This window comes from Anoplophora glabripennis, unplaced genomic scaffold (assembly GCF_000390285.2).
Source record: "Anoplophora glabripennis isolate ALB-LARVAE unplaced genomic scaffold, Agla_2.0 scaffold58, whole genome shotgun sequence".
In the NCBI taxonomy this organism is placed as follows: Eukaryota; Metazoa; Arthropoda; class Insecta; order Coleoptera; family Cerambycidae; genus Anoplophora; species Anoplophora glabripennis.
In genome coordinates, this window is record NW_019416277.1 from 113,473 (window position 1) to 133,339 (window position 19,867).

At 35.3% G+C, this 19,867-nt stretch overlaps 1 protein-coding gene across 1 annotated transcript in view; it reads right to left on the bottom strand.

The window, feature by feature from the left end:
- Positions 1–19,867, bottom strand: part of LOC108917595 (hemicentin-1-like) — a 190,618-nt gene that overhangs the window by 36,515 nt on the left and 134,236 nt on the right. Inside the window, exon 5 of the mRNA XM_018724284.1 lies at positions 1,515–1,814. Within this exon, the coding sequence (XP_018579800.1) occupies positions 1,515–1,814 (300 nt within the window). The remainder of the gene's footprint in view (positions 1–1,514; positions 1,815–19,867) is intronic.

Sequence of the window (19,867 nt, forward strand, 5' to 3'; positions counted from 1 at the left end):
TTATTATTGTTATTCTAACCTCTTCAGTTTTACTTGGAAGTGTGTATGTCTAATTTGAGTGAGATGATATTTAGTGAGAAATTAAATAAGTACAGTTTTAATTATCATTAGCAAAGGTTCTTAATGTATGCCTTTGGTTAGCGGTTGTTTTGTATTTATATTTGGGTGGTAAGAGCAACGATCATGGGTTTCTCTGCCATGTTCTTTCCCTACAAGAGCTCTAGGTGAGCCTGGCACTCTCATTCTATGTTAAATGGTTGTTAATGTTTTTGTTGTTCTTTCTATTTGTCACATGTTTAATTTGAAGATTGTTGTACATAAATAATAAAGCTACATGTATTTACGCTGTCTATGTTTTATAAAATAAAACCATACATCCCCTCTAAAAAAGTTAGTAGCCAGCGCCTTTCGGTCAATTAAAAAAATAGATACATACAACGTTGGTATTCCTTATGACGATCACATGTTTTTGGCCACAACTACGTTTATATTCGTTTATTTTTTCGATCGAACCTGGGGTTGTTATACTACAACTTGTCCTACGGAAAAATTGTAAACAACTATTATTGTGAAACATTTAGTAAATTTCAAGACGATTGTTTTCCAGTTTTTAAATAAATAAAATAAAATGTATTGATTTTGTAGTACGAAGATAGTTTTGTGCTTAAATTTTAGCTCGAATTTTAGTAATTAAAACTCTTAAAACAGAAACTTGACTTTTAATCGAATTATGAATTTGAAAAATATATAATTAAAGTACCCAAAGATTCACGTCATCCGAATAATCATACGTATTAGAAATAATGTAGGTGCTTACCAAAAAGCAAATTTCAGTTTTTAAACGCACAAGTACAAAACAAACTACGACATATGCTCAAAATATCCATCACCATTTTCGATACACGCACGACACCTTTGTCTCCAATTTTCGCGCAATCGCTGGAAAACACCTCAAGAAAAGGAAATAGTGGCACGCAAAAACACTACACGGTCCAATTCCAGATACCAACTGAATTGCATACTGCTGGACAGCTTACTACCTCGTGTTATCCGCCGCGCCGTTGTCACATTGCTCGATATGAATTTATCGAATTATAAATTTATTACAACACTAATTATTTTTTAGAAATAAGCATAAAGTAGAAGCAAAAAAGTGAAAAACATTGTATTTTATGATATTCTATGCACGCAGTTATATCAATATTCCTTAATTAATCGAACTTTTGTACATTTGACAATTTTTTTCTCGAAAATGGTCGAGTTTGGTTTTTCTGTTTATTTTAATGTATTCTATCGTCTGTTAAAATTAAGACAGTAAAACTTCTAACACCCTGTATATTGTAGGAATAAATATGGAAATAGTTATAAATACGTCCTCATTTTACTATTACTCATCAGCAGCTCGTATGAAACATTGACCGTCAGCGCGCTGACCGTCATTGCGCTGATCATCATTGCACTGACCGTCAGCGTACGCCTGAAACTTGACCTAAACAAGAATTAACTCTGCTTACCATTCAGCACGTGTACAACGGTAGACGCGGGGCTGGCGTTGGACGGCATGCAAGTGTAGTTTCCGGTGTCAGACAGCAGAGCCTTAGTGACCAGAAGTTTGCTGGTGGTGCCGGCTTCCGTCTTCTCGGTCTCTAGGCTGATGCCGCCCCTGGGCGAGTCGAAGTCCACGACGGAATGGCCGTGATACCACAGCACGGACGAGGGCGGCGTCGAGTGGACGTTTACGGTACACGTGAGGGAGATGGTGCTGCCCTTCTTCACGTACACCTCGGGCGGGCCGGAGATCGTTGCCTGGGCGTCTGGAACAGAATAGAAATTGATTTGATGGCAAGATTGTAGTAGATACCTCTTAAGGTCTATCGTTCTACGAGACGTGCTAACCTAATGTAAATAAGTACGTATCTAGCAATCATGCTTAAAAGTGATATTTTATTTGTAAGCTGTCAGAAATATCGCAAATTTTTTAGGTATAATCTGGAATATCTAGGGTCCGGTTTGTGGTACATCTGAATCGTCATTGATGTCAGAAATCATATTTTTCTATAATACCTTGAGATTAATTTTATACTTTCAGGGCTCTAGTAACGGCTTTTAATCTTTGGCAATGCATTTTTTTAATATTTAGAATCAATTCAATTTAGATCGCCGCGGTAGCGCAGTCGATCGAGAGTGCGGTGGCAAGCATTTCTCGGCTAGGCTTCCTACTCTGGTCCGGGTTCGATCACCGGTGTCGGCACTGGCAATGTCGATGGATAATGGGTGTTTGTCCGCGTTTTTTCAAGTGTAGCCCCCTTCCGCACAAGCCTTTGGCTTTTGGATTTGGGGGTTGTCTCATTTCTGTGGTGTGTTTTATGTTTATGTTTTTTATGTTAATTCTGTATTTTTAAAAATTAGCAGATTAGATTTCAAAGCATTTATTAAAATACGCTTGAATATCTAACAATGCAGGGAAGGCGGTCCCATGCGATACACAGAAATAGTTGCTCCAAGCTTACGTGCTCTCCCGAGAGTCTGTCGAAAGTTACACCTTTAAGGAAAGTGTCTAGAAATGGGCACCACCATTTTCGATGAAGGAATGATGGCCATTGCTAACAAAAAAAACCCTGGGCAGAGGCAAGCCTGAAGGGTTTTAAGTACTATTGAAAGAGTTGCAGCAAACGTACCGAACTGAAGTCGAATTTGAAAATGGATAATAGTTGGACTGGTAACAGAAGTTAGATTCAAGGACATATGAATTATGGTCTGATAGAAAACAGTTTTCGCAGATTTTGCCAAGGAGAGAAGATCGAAAACCATGTTTCATGGGAATGTGAAGGACTAGACATAACTGTGCCTTCTACTGTTTGAAACAGTAAAGCCAGAAGCTATGTGAAGCAGTTACTATGAAAGGTGTAAGGCCTAATTAGAAGAAAGTTAGTTGAGGAATGATATGGTCTTGAATATTTGTAGTAGGTCTACATAATATTTAATATCAACAGTTTTTTTTATTTTGGTGGGCATTACAGTACCGCTATTGCGTGAATACTTTGATCGTGTCCTAAATTTTTTGCACATTTCCCATCACATGCATTTGGAGAAAAATAAGCTCTATTATGTCAGTAGTTCTTCCTGCGACCTCCTGGAACTTTCGCTATCAAAAGTCATCTGGATAATTACTGTTGCCCCTTTCCAGACAGACATAAGGCCGATCATCGATCTTGTCACGAAGTTCCGATAAGTTTGAATTATTACATTAAGTGTTAATTAGAGTTATCCAACTAACTAGCAGCTTTTAATGTTTCAAAGTAATACGATCGACATGTTCGAGGAACTGGCAAAGTTTCCAGCACGGCAAACTGCACTTCAATGCTGCCGCTGTGTTTTATGTTTGGGAGACGTGTCCGGAGAACTAAATGTCTGCTTTTGAATGGAATCGCACAAGTTCCATTACCCCATTTTCCAGGAATGGGGCTTGCATCGAGAAATTTTGCGGGATAATCGACTTATTTTCTTAGTTTTATATGTCTGCTAAAAAGCATGCATATATAACATAGGCACCCTCTTTTTAATACATCGCGTTAGAGAGTTATAGTTTTTATATAAATATGTTAATTAATTTATTTGGTCTTTGCCAAAAAGTGTCGTTACAACAGTAAATACAATATATCAGGTTTGAAAGTTTGCAAAATTAATTGATTCACATGTCAGTTTGAGTATCACGGGATTTATTCGATTCTAAAGACTGACTATTTAGCCCTTCAAAATAATTTTAAAATATAAATATCAGAAAAGATGGACTTGGAGAAGGAACATCTTGCGAAAGCCAATCGAGTCTTCTATAAAGGCAGTTCAAAGACGGAGTAGTAGTTCAAAGAAGTAGGAACTGAGTATTATATAGGGTTAAGGAAAGGACAGTAGGAATGACCATAGAGTAGTCTAAGGAGAAACATAACAAAACAATGAATTTTTTCTAATTCCACAGTCACGAAATGCTAAAGCTCACCAAGTCAACTCCATGAGATGTTTAGGCTGGCATGGATTATTTATGTTTTAGTTTAAGAAGTCAAAATGATGTGACTTAAGCTTGCCAGAGTAAGCAGGACATACGTTCATAAATGAACCAACAAATTGTTACTTTTTCTGGCAGTTAGGCTGAGATAAATGCAATAAACTTATATTCAATCAAATTCAGGCTGGTATGTAGTTATTTAATGTTTTGTTAAAGATAGGAAGTCAAAACAATGCAGTCCTAATTTGTGTACCTGTATACGAGGAAAATCGGGGCATCTAGAATGTCAATAATTAGCCAGAGCAGGCTGAAGTAATGGTAAAAAGACACGTCAAAGGAAAATCAAAAAATTTTGCGGAATAACCAAAGCCGCAGATCAATGAGGATAACTGTAAAACTACTAAATTGGATATCACAAATTTGGGAAATTTTAATGTGAGGGATGACAGTATTATGCGATTGTGAAGTTCTGTCGAGGTTGCGCATCTACAATTTGGATAACTGGGAGATAGAAATTATGTGAAGCAGCTTGTGTTAAAGTTGTAGTCCCAATAAGAGTTACATGAGGAACTCTAAAATCATGGAGGTTTACAATAGATCTATGGATTGACGCAGTGGAAAAGGATAACAATGTATAATCATATACGTGTTCTTTTAATTAGTACCATGTGGATAGAGTATCTTTTAAATTAATTAAAAATTATGAATGACTACCTAGTACCCAGGATGGCTGGTTTGTGTGACAACTATTTTATTCTTAATTATTTTTTATTATAAAAATACATTTATTCATTACAAAAAATAAATGTTTTCAAAACAATATTATACTTAGATATCTTTACAATTTTAATTTTTTTTATTTCACGTGTGCGCTATAACTTGGGACGTATCCGTATATACTAGTATGTGTAAGAGTATATATTAGGATATATGTAAGAGTAAAACGTGGCAGCAGCGGCCAGCGTCGCAGTCCTTACCTAAAATTTCATCAATGCTACCAACTGTTTTAAAAGCGCTAAATTTAAAAAAAAATGTTTCGGATAATTTATTTAAACATTCGATAAAGCTTATGAAGATGACATCGGTACCTCGGAGACCATTACCGTTGTGATATTCTGTTGAGCGACCCCAAAAACCCCGAGGTAATGAGTTTCGGCTAAGTTTATAACGAATTTCCACAAAATTCCAGGAGACGACGTGGAAACCGGCTACCCTGGGCACTAGGTACCTCGGAGACCATTACCGTCATGATATTCGTATTCAGCGGCCCCAAAAACCCCCGAGTAGTAAAATTGAATTCATATTTTAACTCTTCGAGATGCAATTTTAAAAATGGATTTTTCTTATGCACCGATGCAATTTTCATTTCTCATTGATCACATAGGGTCGTAAACTTTCTGGACTGTCTAACGAATCGAATGCAAAAAAATGCTTCACGATCCATCTTACTGCACAGATTTCGGAGGTAAGGCCGTTTTTAGTGCTTTATTTTCTCGACTATCTCAGCGTTGAGGTTTTCATGATTTCGTAAGCTAGCACTTTATTGTGAAAGAGAGCTACCCATACATGAAAACCAAACCGCCCTTGTTAAAACCTGGCCACAGTTGGGTGAGGATTCACATCTGACCAATAATGCACATTATGCCGGTTGAATATACCTTTTGCTGCTTATAAAATCTTCGTCGGTGCAAATAACATTTTGAAAAAAATTGGGATTTACATGAGTTTGCTGCAAATGCCACTGGCAAAAAATGCCTGGATGCAAGTGATAGACTTTTCTTATACCTAGTATTTGGTCGAAACTTGCGTTTTTTTAAAATCTCATTGATTTGAATTTACCAATTCCTATCGCCCTTTGAGTTTCTCTGCTGGATATATTGGGATTTGTGACAACAAAAGCTAAAGTATTGATTTAATCATTTTCTCTATTCTGTATATGTTTCTACGTTTTTGAAAAAAAAAAACAAACTCACATGTTAACATAGTGTCGTTTAAAAGTTCTTTTTTATGGCTGATGACGCTATGGATATCTCTCTAAATATAAGTTTAAAGCTGCGTAACTATTTTTCTTACTTTCAATATAACACTCCAACATTTGAACTTTGTCAAGGTTTTCGTACATCATTTTTATACCTTTCCAAATTTATAAAACCCAGTAATAATTGTTAAACAAGCTTTCAATCAATCAAAAATAAATTAGCTGTCAATATTAAACAAAAGTCAAATACTAAATAAATCTCATGGCCAACCCGAAATATATACATTTTTTGCATTTTTCTTTATTTGGACAAATAAAAAGTATCTGTAATTATATTTGGCTGAAAAGGTAAAAAAATTGCTATTCAACGGGATGGCTAAATACAGGTTGTTCTATTTAAAAAAAACTATATTTATGTAATATAAGAAAAACTGTGCGATTTGTAAAAAAATCTGAGTACGCCAATGGCTTTCTCATAAAAAATAGTACAAATAATGTTTAAACTTTTTTCTTCTGCATTTAATGGCAACGGAGATAGAGAGGTTAATGTAAATGGGTGATTTTTCAAAAAAACCCTGTATATCTAAAACTAATCAAGTTAGCCCAAATCTTTTGGTACCAGCGAAGTAAACTCAAAAGAAGAGGACGTGACATCGATATCAGATTTTTTGTATCTGTCATCGTTTTGACTGTACAATACAAAACTATCGAAAATCAGCCACCCTAGCATTAGCATACCCAGATTATTACCATACCCATGCCCATTAGTATACCCAGATGTATACGATGTATACATGTAAACAAACTTTACTCATATTATAATATGTGTTTAGTATCTGTGTAGACAATTGGAATATTGGTATATTTTTATTGTAACAAGTAACAGTATATATCCTTTTGATAGTCCAGTCCAGGAGAAAAAGAAAAAAGTAAACTTTAGGAACCAGTATTGAAACGTTCAGCAATGATAAATAAAAATTTTTGTTTCTTAACGCTCAGATGACACAATATGTTTGTGAGTAGCAAACGTTCTGTATAACTTTAACAAATCACGTTGCTGTTACAAACTAGTAGGCACCAATATCGTTAGACAATAATTTGCAGTAGTAAAGAAGTACCAGTAAATAATTTCTAGGCCGCCTGTACCCTCTTTGTATATAATCATTATCAGTCCATCCTAGACGATAGATTTTAGAGGTCTTTTAATATCTCATGAGCCGCGAAACGCGCGAAAGGCGTGGCGTATCCCTATAATTCTTCTAATAAGCACGTTGTGAAAACATTGACTCAGAACTAGACCATGTGCATTATTACAAGTAGACATGAACTAAGGCGCTCGGGCATCAATAAAGTCAACTGGCGAACGTTCGTTTTATATATATATTTTATTGTTTAAATTAAAATAATAAAGAATAGGGCATTTTATTATAATATTTGTAATCGGATCAAAAGCTTGTTTATTCTAGAGCTCTAGAGAGACTGTGAATAATGTGTGTAATGTTTTTAGGACGTAGAATAATTTAGGCGACGGTCGGAATTATGTTTCTGCGCATATGAAGGTCAAAGCTCATAAGTTTTTAAAACATCTCTACCAATTTTGAACGTGGATCTGTTCGCATCAGGGCATCATCATGCCACACAGTATGGATTCACATTAGCTTCTGTGCTGCAGAGTCAATGGAATCAATGGGGCCACATTATCGAATGTACACGATATTAGGTCCATTTAAAACATTATATCTGTAATTATAATAGATGGTGCACGACGTTGTGTCTAAATACCGGAATCAGTTTGAAGCAATTACTGATGTAATGTGATCGTGTTTATGTTACCAATTTGTTCGAAATATTAATTAGTTTTACTTCAATACCTCTACGTGCCCGAAATTATTTTACGAGCGTCATAATATCTCTTATCCTCATTTCAAGTTGAAAGATTAGTCCAGCTGTTAGGACTTGTACAGAACAGGGGACGGTATAATATTAAACTGCAAGAGTACCGACTAAACTGTAACTGTAAATGTTATTTTATTTCGCATACTTCAACAACAAAATTTTATTACTTTTGCTCTGTTTCAAAAACATAAATCGGTACTATTTTTTTAAAGGTCCCCACCCTTAAGAAGTAATAATATTATTGTTAATGTTGATACCAACTTTATTGAATCTGTATTTTCGTAAGAAGAACAAAATATTACTCTTTCCCTGGTAAATAATCAATTATTAAAAATATTAAATTTAACTGTACACAATGTTTAGTTAAGAATGGAATACAGCTTAATAAGACATTACTTAAATCAAAATAAGTTTTTTATTGAGTAGATTAACATTCTTAAAAATGGCACACAGATATTATAACAACGAACTTTTGGAGGTTAATTTACGGAGACTATTGTTAAAATGAAATTAATCCAATAAAGTTGTGGTCGGCTTATAGGATCCGCAAAAAAAATTCCAAACAGGATTACTTTGGGAATGCCCCCTGAGTATCCAACTAAAAGATCACACTCGAATTCCTGGTGTGACTTGCTCTATGGAGCTGGTTTCCTAAACATTGTTTTAGAGCAAAATGACCTATATAAAAGTCGTAGAGGATTAAATTCTGAACAGCTTTTCCTTATAAAATGTTTTTGTATTTCTAATACTTAACGAGTTACTGCACATTATACGAAAAAAAATTGCGCACTCTGCAGTGGTGGTCTTGTAAACATGTTTTTACAAAAAGTTGGCAAGAGTGAGAGTGGGGCAAGCGGTGTTAGGCTGTCATGTGTTAGCTGACAGGCTGCATCCGTCAATGTTTAGTTTTCATTCATTTTTGTTTCAGTCATTTTAGTTTGCCAGTGTTTGGTTATATTAGTTTTAATTAATTATTATTAGTTTTGTGTGTGTCGCGAAAATGGATGTCTGCTTTATATGCAAAAAATTTTTTACCGTTGGCGAGGTTGTGGAAGTTAAGGCGAAAGGAGTCGCTACTCTTTTGTTTGCTAGGATTTCCAGAGGTGACCACAATGAGTCCATGTTGCAAAATAATATAGATAATATTTGCGTACATGTAAGTTGTAGTAAAAAATATATAAATACAAGAATTGTGTAGGCTACTGCACGTTGGCGCATGACCGAACCACAATCCTTAACATTCACCTGAGCCTTCCAGGAAAAGAGGACGATTAAACTGAGTGAAAAAATCATCCTGGAATTTTTTTTATAAAATGACACCTTTATTGAATTAGATACCATAGATTTGTTTATCTCATTCATGGAAATAGTGATAGTGGAAAGCAACAAGAAGACCATGGAAGATGTGTCGGACGAACTCGATCAAATCAGATTTTACAAACTGATTTTCAAGTAGGGTTCTGAAACACCCCTAGTTGTTATTTTTTAGTTTTGTTTAAATAAATGTATAATATATGCACCACATTTGTTTCTTTAACACCGTCTAAATCAACCCGTCACGGCGAAAGCGCGAAATCGCTGGCGCACATAGCTCGTCTAACAGTTATACTCTAAAATCAGTATACAGCGAGTAGTCCAGGCCAGCAGTAGAAAGTTCGCCATTGGAAGTAAGATCGTGCTAAGTTCACCTTGTGAAGACTGTACAGCCGTCGTCGTTCGCTATAGAAGCTTGGCTGTTGAGCCGTATTAGAAAAGCAGTTGACATCCACCTGTCGCAGCGAGCAGTCCTGTCCGACAGCACAACAGGAAGACCAACAAGGTTCATTATCAGAAAAGTATTATCACTTTATTGAAACTTAAGTTCATTCAATGAAAACTTGAGTTATGCTGTAACTGTTGCAGGAAACATTAGTGCATGCATGTTAGTAGATTGATTACGATTTCAGAAGAAGACTGAAATAATTAAAAATATATATTTCTATATGTTTTTTAAATAAAAAAATTATTAATTATATTATTATTTATAAAATGAGATTTTTATAATAAATATAAGTGTATGTATATTATTTGAGAGATAGTGACTGGACAACGGATGCCTAGAAGCTTGATTCTCAATAGCCTTACACCGGATCTAAACTAGACACCAGATGGTAACTTTGAACAAGATCAATTACCTGACACTGGATGCTTTCTAGGCACCAGGTGTTTACCTGGCACCGGATGCTGTCTAGACACCACGTTGTTTCTATTTTTAGACCGCAGGTCACCTGATGATTACCCTGCTTACTCCACCAAATAAACCATCTAGTTAACATGTGAAGCAGAACCCGCATAGCTTATCTACTCACCAAAATTTAAGTGAGTTTATTATTTTTTCGTCCAAGTTGTTGACATCTGATGAACAAAAAAATAGGCTTTATGTACTAGCGCCCTCTATCGATGAATATTATATTTGAAATTCTCATACAAAAAAATATTTACTGAAATTTCTATGTTGATTGATGGTTTTGAAAATGTTATCTGAATTACATTTTTTTTTTGACACGTTGTGGACTGAATAATTTTTGTCGATTACGTTAAGCTTAATAGCCCTATTTTGACGTTAAGAACCTCTCCCCAGACTATGTCCCATTTTTAACGAAACGCGCAGTATCTGTCCCAGCATATCCTATTCCTGATCAGATTTCCATCATCGCCGCCCATTAAACTTCCAACCTGCAAAGTAGTGCGCATCCTAACTTCACAACTCCGTGGATTATTAACGACGATAAAAGCCCGCTTTTGCCCGGTAATAAATAAGTTTGGCCCGAAGTCCGGGAAAAACCCGCTGAATATTAGATAAACATAATAACTTTACCTCCCGCAGCGTCCCGCTTTGCCCCAAACGAGGTTAAGGTTAATAATTACCGAGGGGCGTCCGCAAATTTCGTTACAGTTATTAGTCGGCAACTTGATCAACGGCCCGGGGATTCTTTCGGATTAATTGTTGTTCGATAACGCATGCCCTTGTACGTGAAGTTTGCTCCCCCTTACAGCAACAACCGGAGATTATGTAACGTGAATTGTTTAGTGCCGTGCTTGCGGAGTTAATTTAATATGCTCTTTGTACCGGAATTGTTTATTTAAAGTGCGCCGTACACGTAGGGAGGAATTAGCTGATTTATCCGTGCATGTGCGCGTTAAATAACTCAACAATTTGATCTAACGAAGCAACTCGGTTTTATGTTAGTCTATTGTAATGATACCTACTATACATATTTTTTCGAATCCAACCTATATTTACCGTCATTAGACGTTATTCTATATTCGGGTATCTCATAGTAACACGGTTAGTTCCCATAACTTTTACCGAAAAAGTAACAGGCATTTTACGCAAAAAAAGAGGTACACAAAATACAATATGACTCATCTGTTTTTAATCCTCCCTGTAAAATCTTTATTTATTGTGCGATTTTTTTTAAGATGTAAGCTTGATGAAAATTTTTAATAATAACGATTTTGTAGCCAAATCAAAAATTCACAAGTCTTTACTTTTTTTCATTAATTTGTTGATATCAACTTGTTCAAAGCAAAAACAAAAAAAATGAAATTAATTAATGTGGTATTGTAATAATTATTAATAATCTTAGTTTTGACAAATTTAAAAATAAATAATGAAACTGAAACCAACAATAGTTAAATAATGATGTTCTTGATCGGTCGATAGCCGCACGGTTTAAGGCGTCAGTACTTAAATCGATGTGTCGATCTGTCCGGGTTTCGAATCCCGCGGCCGGTAGACCGTAGATCAGCTATGCTTGTACGGAGGATTAGTGGAAGAATGTTGGCTTGGGTCAATGTGAGAGAATGACACCGGTTGGCATTTGACCACCCCCTTAATTAATGAGGTTTTCCAGGTTTCCCTCATTTCTGCACTGAATGGTGGTTAGGGCCTACTAACATAAGTCGTTCCTGGGCGCAAATGCGGCCTGCGTAATAATAATAATATGCCGCCTCCACTCCCGCACAAGTCTCCGACTTCTGGGCTAATTCTCGTAGTTAGAATGAGGAGTAGAGATATTATCATTATTATTATTGTCACGTCTATCAATCCACCATTTACTTCTATGCACTTCTCAAATCTTTTAGGTACGTTCGTAATTACTTTTTGTATTTGGTTTGGAATAATTTTTACACAGGCTTGCATTATACTAGCACGTAGTTCGTAGTTTGTGGCACTGATTTATAAACTTTCGTTTCAATAAACGACAAAGAAAAAATCTAATTATTTAAAATTTTCTGATAAAATTTGGTATTGGCCCGTGTTGGGAGGTCATGAATCTAGTTGCGTAAATATATTTTTCTCAAAAAAATCTCTAGATATAGTCCTTCCGATATCAATTGAAGAACCAAGACGTTGACGGTATGTACCAGGTTCGGTCGCTGATGGCATTGAAATATTTGAAAAAATTGTTTCCACATTGATTTAGCCATACCCATATACAGGTCTGGTCGAACTAAACGTGGAGGTGGTAGAAATGTATACGACCAGTTGAAAAATATGAACGCTGCCTAACGCGTTCTGCATTGAGCCACTGGGCAATAAATCTCAGCTTTTGACAAGTGGTTGACAAATTGCCCAGCAGTGTAGTGCAGCAATGCGGAATTTAGTGTGATTTAGGTAATTTTAATTTATTATAGGCACCTGTTATTAATCATTCATATTACAATTACGAAAAGGATATTTGGTTTATTAATATTATTACAACGTGGCATTTTGGAGACCTTTTGAAACGGAACAAAACAAAATTTACCATCAATATAATAAAATTGTTTGAGGATATAAATAATTAAAATATGTTGTTAGCCAAATGAACATATAATAGAAATTTTCTACACATTATATACAAATTATTATAATTTTTTACCTTTAGCAGAAAACTTTTTTAGGGACGCCTATGAAAGTCATTAAATTTTATTAACAGGCGTTTTTTACATGTTGAACTGACTTCGGAAAGATTTATAATACGGAATATTAGAATTTTACCCCCTAAAAACGGACGTGGTACGCGTTGGATTTTGCGTGATCACGCTCATTTTCCTTTGCAAAGCACACATCATCATACTCCACAATTTAAAAAATCCGGTTAAAATAGCACAAAAAATAACTTTACAGAGTGTATAATAATTAATAGGACAAATTGGAACAGTTTACGATATTAGAAGCAAAAAAGTCTAATTAAACATGCGTCCGTAAACTGTATATGGGCAAGAATTTATGCCACGGCAAAAAACTTTGTGGGATAAAAGGGCCCACAGACGATGCAATTTGTTGTACTACCGATCGTACAATAGGTTGCACTATAAATCGTATAGACAGATTATAGAAAGTTTTGTTCACAAACGTGAAAAAATTACAAGCGATTGGTAGTAAAACTAGTTTAGTATATTATTCACCATGGCACCAACTGTTTCAAAGAAACAAATAATAGCTGCTGTAGTAGTCGCGTTGTTTTCGGATGATATTAGTAATAATTTATCACCACCGTAGCGTAGTCGGTCGAGCGTGCGGTGGTAAGCATTTCTCGGCCAGACTTCCTATTCTGGTCCAGGCTCGATCCCTGACAATGTCGATGGATAATGGGTATTTATCCGCGTTTTTTTCAAGTGTAGCCCCCTTCCGCACAGCCTCTGGCTTTGGATTTGCGGGTTGTCTCATTTCTGTAGTGCCTTTATGTAAAAAAATAAAGTGAAAAAGAAGAAAAAGCTGTGATGTAAATAATGGTTACTGCGAAGACATATTTATTAAGATGAATTTACTTAACGAACTACGCACCACTGAACCAATAGATTTTAAGAATTATTTACGAATGGATGACGATTCATTCCATACATTATTATAGTTAATACGGCCAGCAATTACCAAACAAAATACAGTCATGAGAGATGCAATTAGTGCGGAAGAAAGATTAACTGTTACTTTAAGATATTTGGCTACTGGAAATTCCTATGAAGACCTTAAATTCAGTACAGCTATATCGCCTCAGTCTGTAGGTCAAATTAGTCGTGAAACTTGCCGGGCTATTTATGAAACACTAAAGAAAGAATATTTGAAGGGAGGTAAAGTAATGAGAAAGTTCGAAAACATAACATTTATATACACACGTTCAAACTTGTCGTATATCTAACCGAGTTAGTTATACTTTCGTACGACTCAACCGCGTTGTACGATTGGTTGAATAATTTACAACACCATACACATTGCAATTATCGTTCAAACGGTTGGACCAACCAATATCGTAAAACTTGTAGTACAACAAATTGCATCGTCTGTGGACCGTTTACGAGTGTAATAAATTAATATATAAGATATGTCTCATCGCACTCAAACCATGTCTGTGGATAGACATTACATGTTCATTCGTGAACTAATTGCTTCTTGCAACGTTCTCAGATAAATATCGGTTCTCCTAGTTGGCCAAAGAGGTCATGTTTTCAAAACTGCAAGTCGCTTTTGTGGCCATATTAAAGATGAGCATTGAGTAACAGTAACCGTTCATTGAAAACGCTCTTCGTTGATTGTCTCACCTATGGCATACTGATGAGGACAAATAACTCCGAAATAAGACTATATCTGGCGGATTCGACCAACGAATTATCATAGCTCTTACTCTTGCAACGTTGCCAAATCTAAAGGCTTACAACTTTAGTCTCTTGCGAATGTACAGAAACTCTCGTTAGACTTTTAGACGTACCTCCGTACCCGATAAACCTTCTTAAATGAGCGTTATTATTTATTTCTTAACATTGTAGGTCCAGAAAGAAATACATCTCGTAATATTTAAAATGTTTGTATATGATTCGAAAGCTAAATCCAGTGTTTAAAGAAACTTTCAGTGTCATCATCAGTATCACACTTGATAAAAATCACCCATCAATTATTTTCTATGGTTTTATTAACTATATTCTGTTTTTTTCATTAATACATATTTCCCCAATGATTTAGTTTCAATAGAATGCCAATTAATTTGAGTGCAAATTCATTACACTAACTATATTTTATTTATTATAGCACCATATTTATTTTAAAAGTTATACACTAACTGAAAATCTATTCAGGTATAATTAATTTATACAATTGAAATTATTAATTATTAAAATAATCTGGCGCCTAATGCAAACAAATCTATTAATTTACTAATGAACTAATTGTTAATTTTCTATGAAAATGCATTTCAAATTTAACGTTACATCAAATCATAGATGTGACATTAGCAACGGCTTCTCTTTTCATTCAAGGAATTAAGATGCTGTTGACTGGACAACATTATTTATCTATATGTATATTTAGTTTCAAGAAAAAGTTTTAATAGAGGGTAACAATCGCATTAACAAAATTTCGGGTATTCTGAGTAATGTATCAAAACTGTTTCTTAAAATTTGTTATTAATGAAACTGTAGGTATCAACTATTCTACGGACTAATGGCCCAGCCAGCATTGGATTACACAGGCAATATTTATTCAGTAGCTAAGATAATTTGTTAGCAGCATATAAATCGGTTTCGAACTGATCAGGTCTCATCAGTTTAATTGATGATATTGTAGGACTCTGCGGGCTCCAGACATGTATCACTCATATCTCTAAAACCAAAGCTAAACCCATCTTGTAACTTTCTCAGTAACACGTTCTATTGATCTGCAATAACTTAGCACAAACTGTTTAACGAATTGCGAATTTGCCAAAATGGGCGATTTTCGGATGCAACTCGATTCATGTTCAATTTTTCAATCAAAATTTCATGGCATGACTCAATTGAGATGTTAGTCTCTTCTGTAATTTCTCTAACAGCCAATCAACGATTTGCATGCACCAGATCTTTGACATTCTGAACTTGACAGTTATCAGTTGAAGTCGCAAGCCCTCCTGGTCGAGGATTATCTTTAATTTATTTTAATCGTCACTTATACGTTGCACTCAAATAACAATATCACGAAAACTGAATGAGATATCAACAATCTAAGAACACGTGGTGTTGTAGAATTTTGCTTTGTTTCCTGAAAAAAAAAAAAACAGGTTTTATCAAATTTTCTTATGCACAATTCGATAGACGATGATAGTGAGGAAGTTCCAGTCCAAATTTTGTTAAGATCAAGCTCAGTATAAAGGAGTTAGGTGAAAAAAAAACAACAAAATCCACCAATCACAGCCTGGCTTCTTTGCGTCATGATAGGGTAGGTATGGTGGCTATGAATAGTCGTGATTTGGGCTGGAAAAGGTTTACTTGTAGACAAGGCGAAATCGGCGGCTTCGTATGAAAAAATTAGTGGATTCGATTTTTTTGCATAATCACCTCCGTGAGATGTCCCTGAATGAGGATCAAAATGTTACCGGCCGATAACCTGGTCACAATTTTTTTAAACTAATTTTTTTTAAACAAATTGTAAAAATAACTTGTTTTGCTCCGGAGAAAGTTTTTTTATGTATCTTGGGGTATTCTAAACAAAATAGTTCCTATGCACTATGCTCCTAAAATCAACGGTTTCCGAGTTATAAACAATTTAAAGTGCGAAAAAATGCAAAAACGGTCATTTTCAAGACTCAAAAACAATAACAAAAAATCAAGTTTTTGATGTTACTAAAATTTAAAAGTAATCTTTAAACGTACCTTGACAAAATACGGAGGAGTTATTTGGTGTAATTACATTGCAATGCGTATTATTTTACCTATTAACAATATACATTTTGACTTGCGCGCCGCGCCGCTCGGGCACTCCCCTCTGCACCGACCCCGTCAGCGCCTCACTTTTTCATATATCTCGACATATATTTTAAAGTAAATAAAAAATAAAGAGTAAAATGTCTTAAACTTATAAATATATTTATTTAAGCATAAAATTTTCACATTACAACCACACAAAGTAACACAAGTAACGCAAGTAACATTGTTTTTTCTACAACTAACGGGTGGGGCAAAAGTCCCGCTACCATTTTGATTGCGCGCCATCTTGGTTATGTGACGTTTAGCTCAGTTTAGTTTTAACCATTGTGTTGTGTAGACGTCCAAATTTTATAATGGATAAATATACGCCACAAGAACGAGCAGAAATAGTGACAAAATTTATTGAAAATAATCGTTCCATTATTGTCACTCAGCGGAAATTGCGTCAAAAATATCCTAATCGTCCAGTGCCTCACAAAACCACAATTTATCGTTTACATGCGAATTTTCGACAGAAGACAACGGACGTCTCGTAACGCTGAAAATGTGGCTCTGGTGCGTGATAGTGTTGCAGGGTCTCCAGAAACATCAATTCGGAGACGTGGTTCCCAGTTACACATTTCTGCACGCAGTTTAAGGCGAATTTTGAAAACTGATTTGAAAATGTTCCCGTACAAAATTCAATTAGTCCAAAAATTGCGAGTTGAGTACAGTAATGTGAAGATTTTTCGTCTAAATTGATAATGAGCGATGAAGCCCATTTTCTTCTCAGCCACGTCAATAAACAGAACAGTCGGTTTTGGGGAACACAGAATCCTTAATTAATTCATGAAACATCATTGCATCCACTAAAAACAACTGTATGGTGTGGCATTCATGCTGGAAACATCATTGGTCCCTATTTTTTTGAAAATGACCAAGGTGTTGGAGTTACTGTTACTGTTGAACGGTACCAAGACATGCTTCGAAAATTTTTTGTGCCTGAAATCGTAGCAAGGACTAGAGGACATGTGGTTTCAGCAAGATGGGGCCACAGCACACACAGCCTGTTCAACAATTCAATTATTGAATGACGTTTTTCCACGAAGACTAATTTCGCGAAATGGCAATTTAGCATGGCCAGCCAGATCTCCGGATTTAACAGCACCAGACTTTTTCTTATGGGGTTTTTTAAAATCAAAAGTTTATGTGAATAATCTCCAAACGATTCAACATCTTAAAGACAATATCGTCACGAAATTAAAGAAATTCAGCCTGAGATGTTGCAGGATGTGATGAAAAATGCCTTAAAAAGAGCCGAAAGTTGCATAGCGAATCGCGGTCACCATTTAGCCGATATAATTTTCCAATCATAACGAAAAAAAAAAAAAATGTAAAGACCAAATAAACTTTTTATGAAAACCAAACTTACTTATCTTTTCTTTGAACAAAGTTATAGGCAATCAAAATGGTAGCGGGACTTTTGCCCCACCTGTTACATGCTTTAGTTTTACCTACATGTTTTCAAACATTTACATCAATCGATCAGGTATTATTTAACATAAATATGGGCAATACTGCACCATTTTCATCTAGTTTGTAACCAAAATTTTCGATATTCAACGTCTGGTATTTAGAGTATATTGAATTTTTCCAAATATACGTTTGCAATTATGCTCTTGATACGTGTAGTTTAAAGACATCATGGAATATTTCCTAAGTTTATACCTATTCCACACGTTCGATAAAAAATATTTAACCTAGCGGCGCGGGAATTTCATTGCGATAATCGCAAATTCAAAATTAGATATTATTTAAGTAAAGTAGATATATTATTATTGTTATTATTATTATTACTGTTTAGAAATTTATAATATCAATAAACAAAAAATAATTTTGAAAAATAAAAATTCAGCATTGCTAAAATATATCAAAAAGTGAGGTGATGAATATATACACGGGGTCGGCGCAGAGTGGAGTGCCCGAGCAGCGCGGCGCGCAAGTCAAAATGTATATATTGTTAATAGGTAAAATAATACGCATTGCAATGTCAAGGGATGTTTAAAGATTACTTTTAAACTTTAGTAACATCAAAAACTTAATTTTTTGTTATTGTTTTTGAGTCTTGAAAATGGCCGTTTTTGCATTTTTTCGTACATTAAATTGTTTATAACTCAGAAACTGTTGATTTTAGGAGCATAGTGCATAGGAACTATTTTGTTTATAATACCCCAAAATACCTAAAATAAACATTTTCCGCAGCAAAACATTGTTATTTTTACAATTTGTTTAAAAAAAAAATAGTTTAAAAAAAATTGTGACCAGGTTACCGGCCGGTAACATTTTGATCCTCATTCAGGGACATCTCACGGAGGTGATTATGCAAAAAAATCGAATCCACTAATTTTTTCATACGAAGCCGACGATTTCGTCTTGCCTATTGGAAACGAAATGTCATCCGGGTCTATGCGTGACAGGTTTTTTTAAGCTGAGTATCATAATCGTTGACACTAAACGCTGTAACTTTTCGCAATACATTGTTTAATCTGTTGCTGCTATTAGAAAGTATTCAAACTAACTAAACTTTTAAATCTAAGTGATGTGCTCCACCGTGGACATTAGCCTACGTCAGACTAAGTGGCAATTTTTGTGTTGCATGTAATATTATTGCTAAAGGACGAAAAGTTTTTTGAACTGTTGTACTTTTGCTAATCGCATTTTAGTTTAGAATCACGCGAAATGAGTCATGTAGGTCCACTGGATAGGAAATCTCTGGATTCGACTCTTTCGCTGGACGCGACACCGTTTCTGGGATTCCCGCGGTAACCACAGGACATGGGAAATCCACCCAACACAGTCATCAACGACGAAGTAGCGGGGCGGAGACGGTGGTTACAGAGGAGGTTATACGCAATGCAATGCTGACAACTGCATATCACTAAATATCTCCAATAGCGCGTAATTAAAAAAGTTCGGTTATATTCTTTACAGGCCTCGTATATACAGCTGAATATCAATTTTTGCTTAAATGGTGCCGTAACTGTCTAATATTTCACGGCTGTAGTGAATATTCAACATATTTTATGACGTCGTTTCCAGCTTGTCCAATTTGTAGTATTTGATGTCTGGCGTTGATAAATCCCTCCAAACTCCCGGTTCATTTAAATTACTAGCCGGTCGAATGTATGTAAGATCCCTTTGTTTCCAACTCACAAAGTGGAAGATTTATGCTTATAAATATTGCAGCACGCAAAGTGGTTTCTAAAGGAAACGCGAATTACATAAAAGAAAAATAACTGCTACCGTTAAAA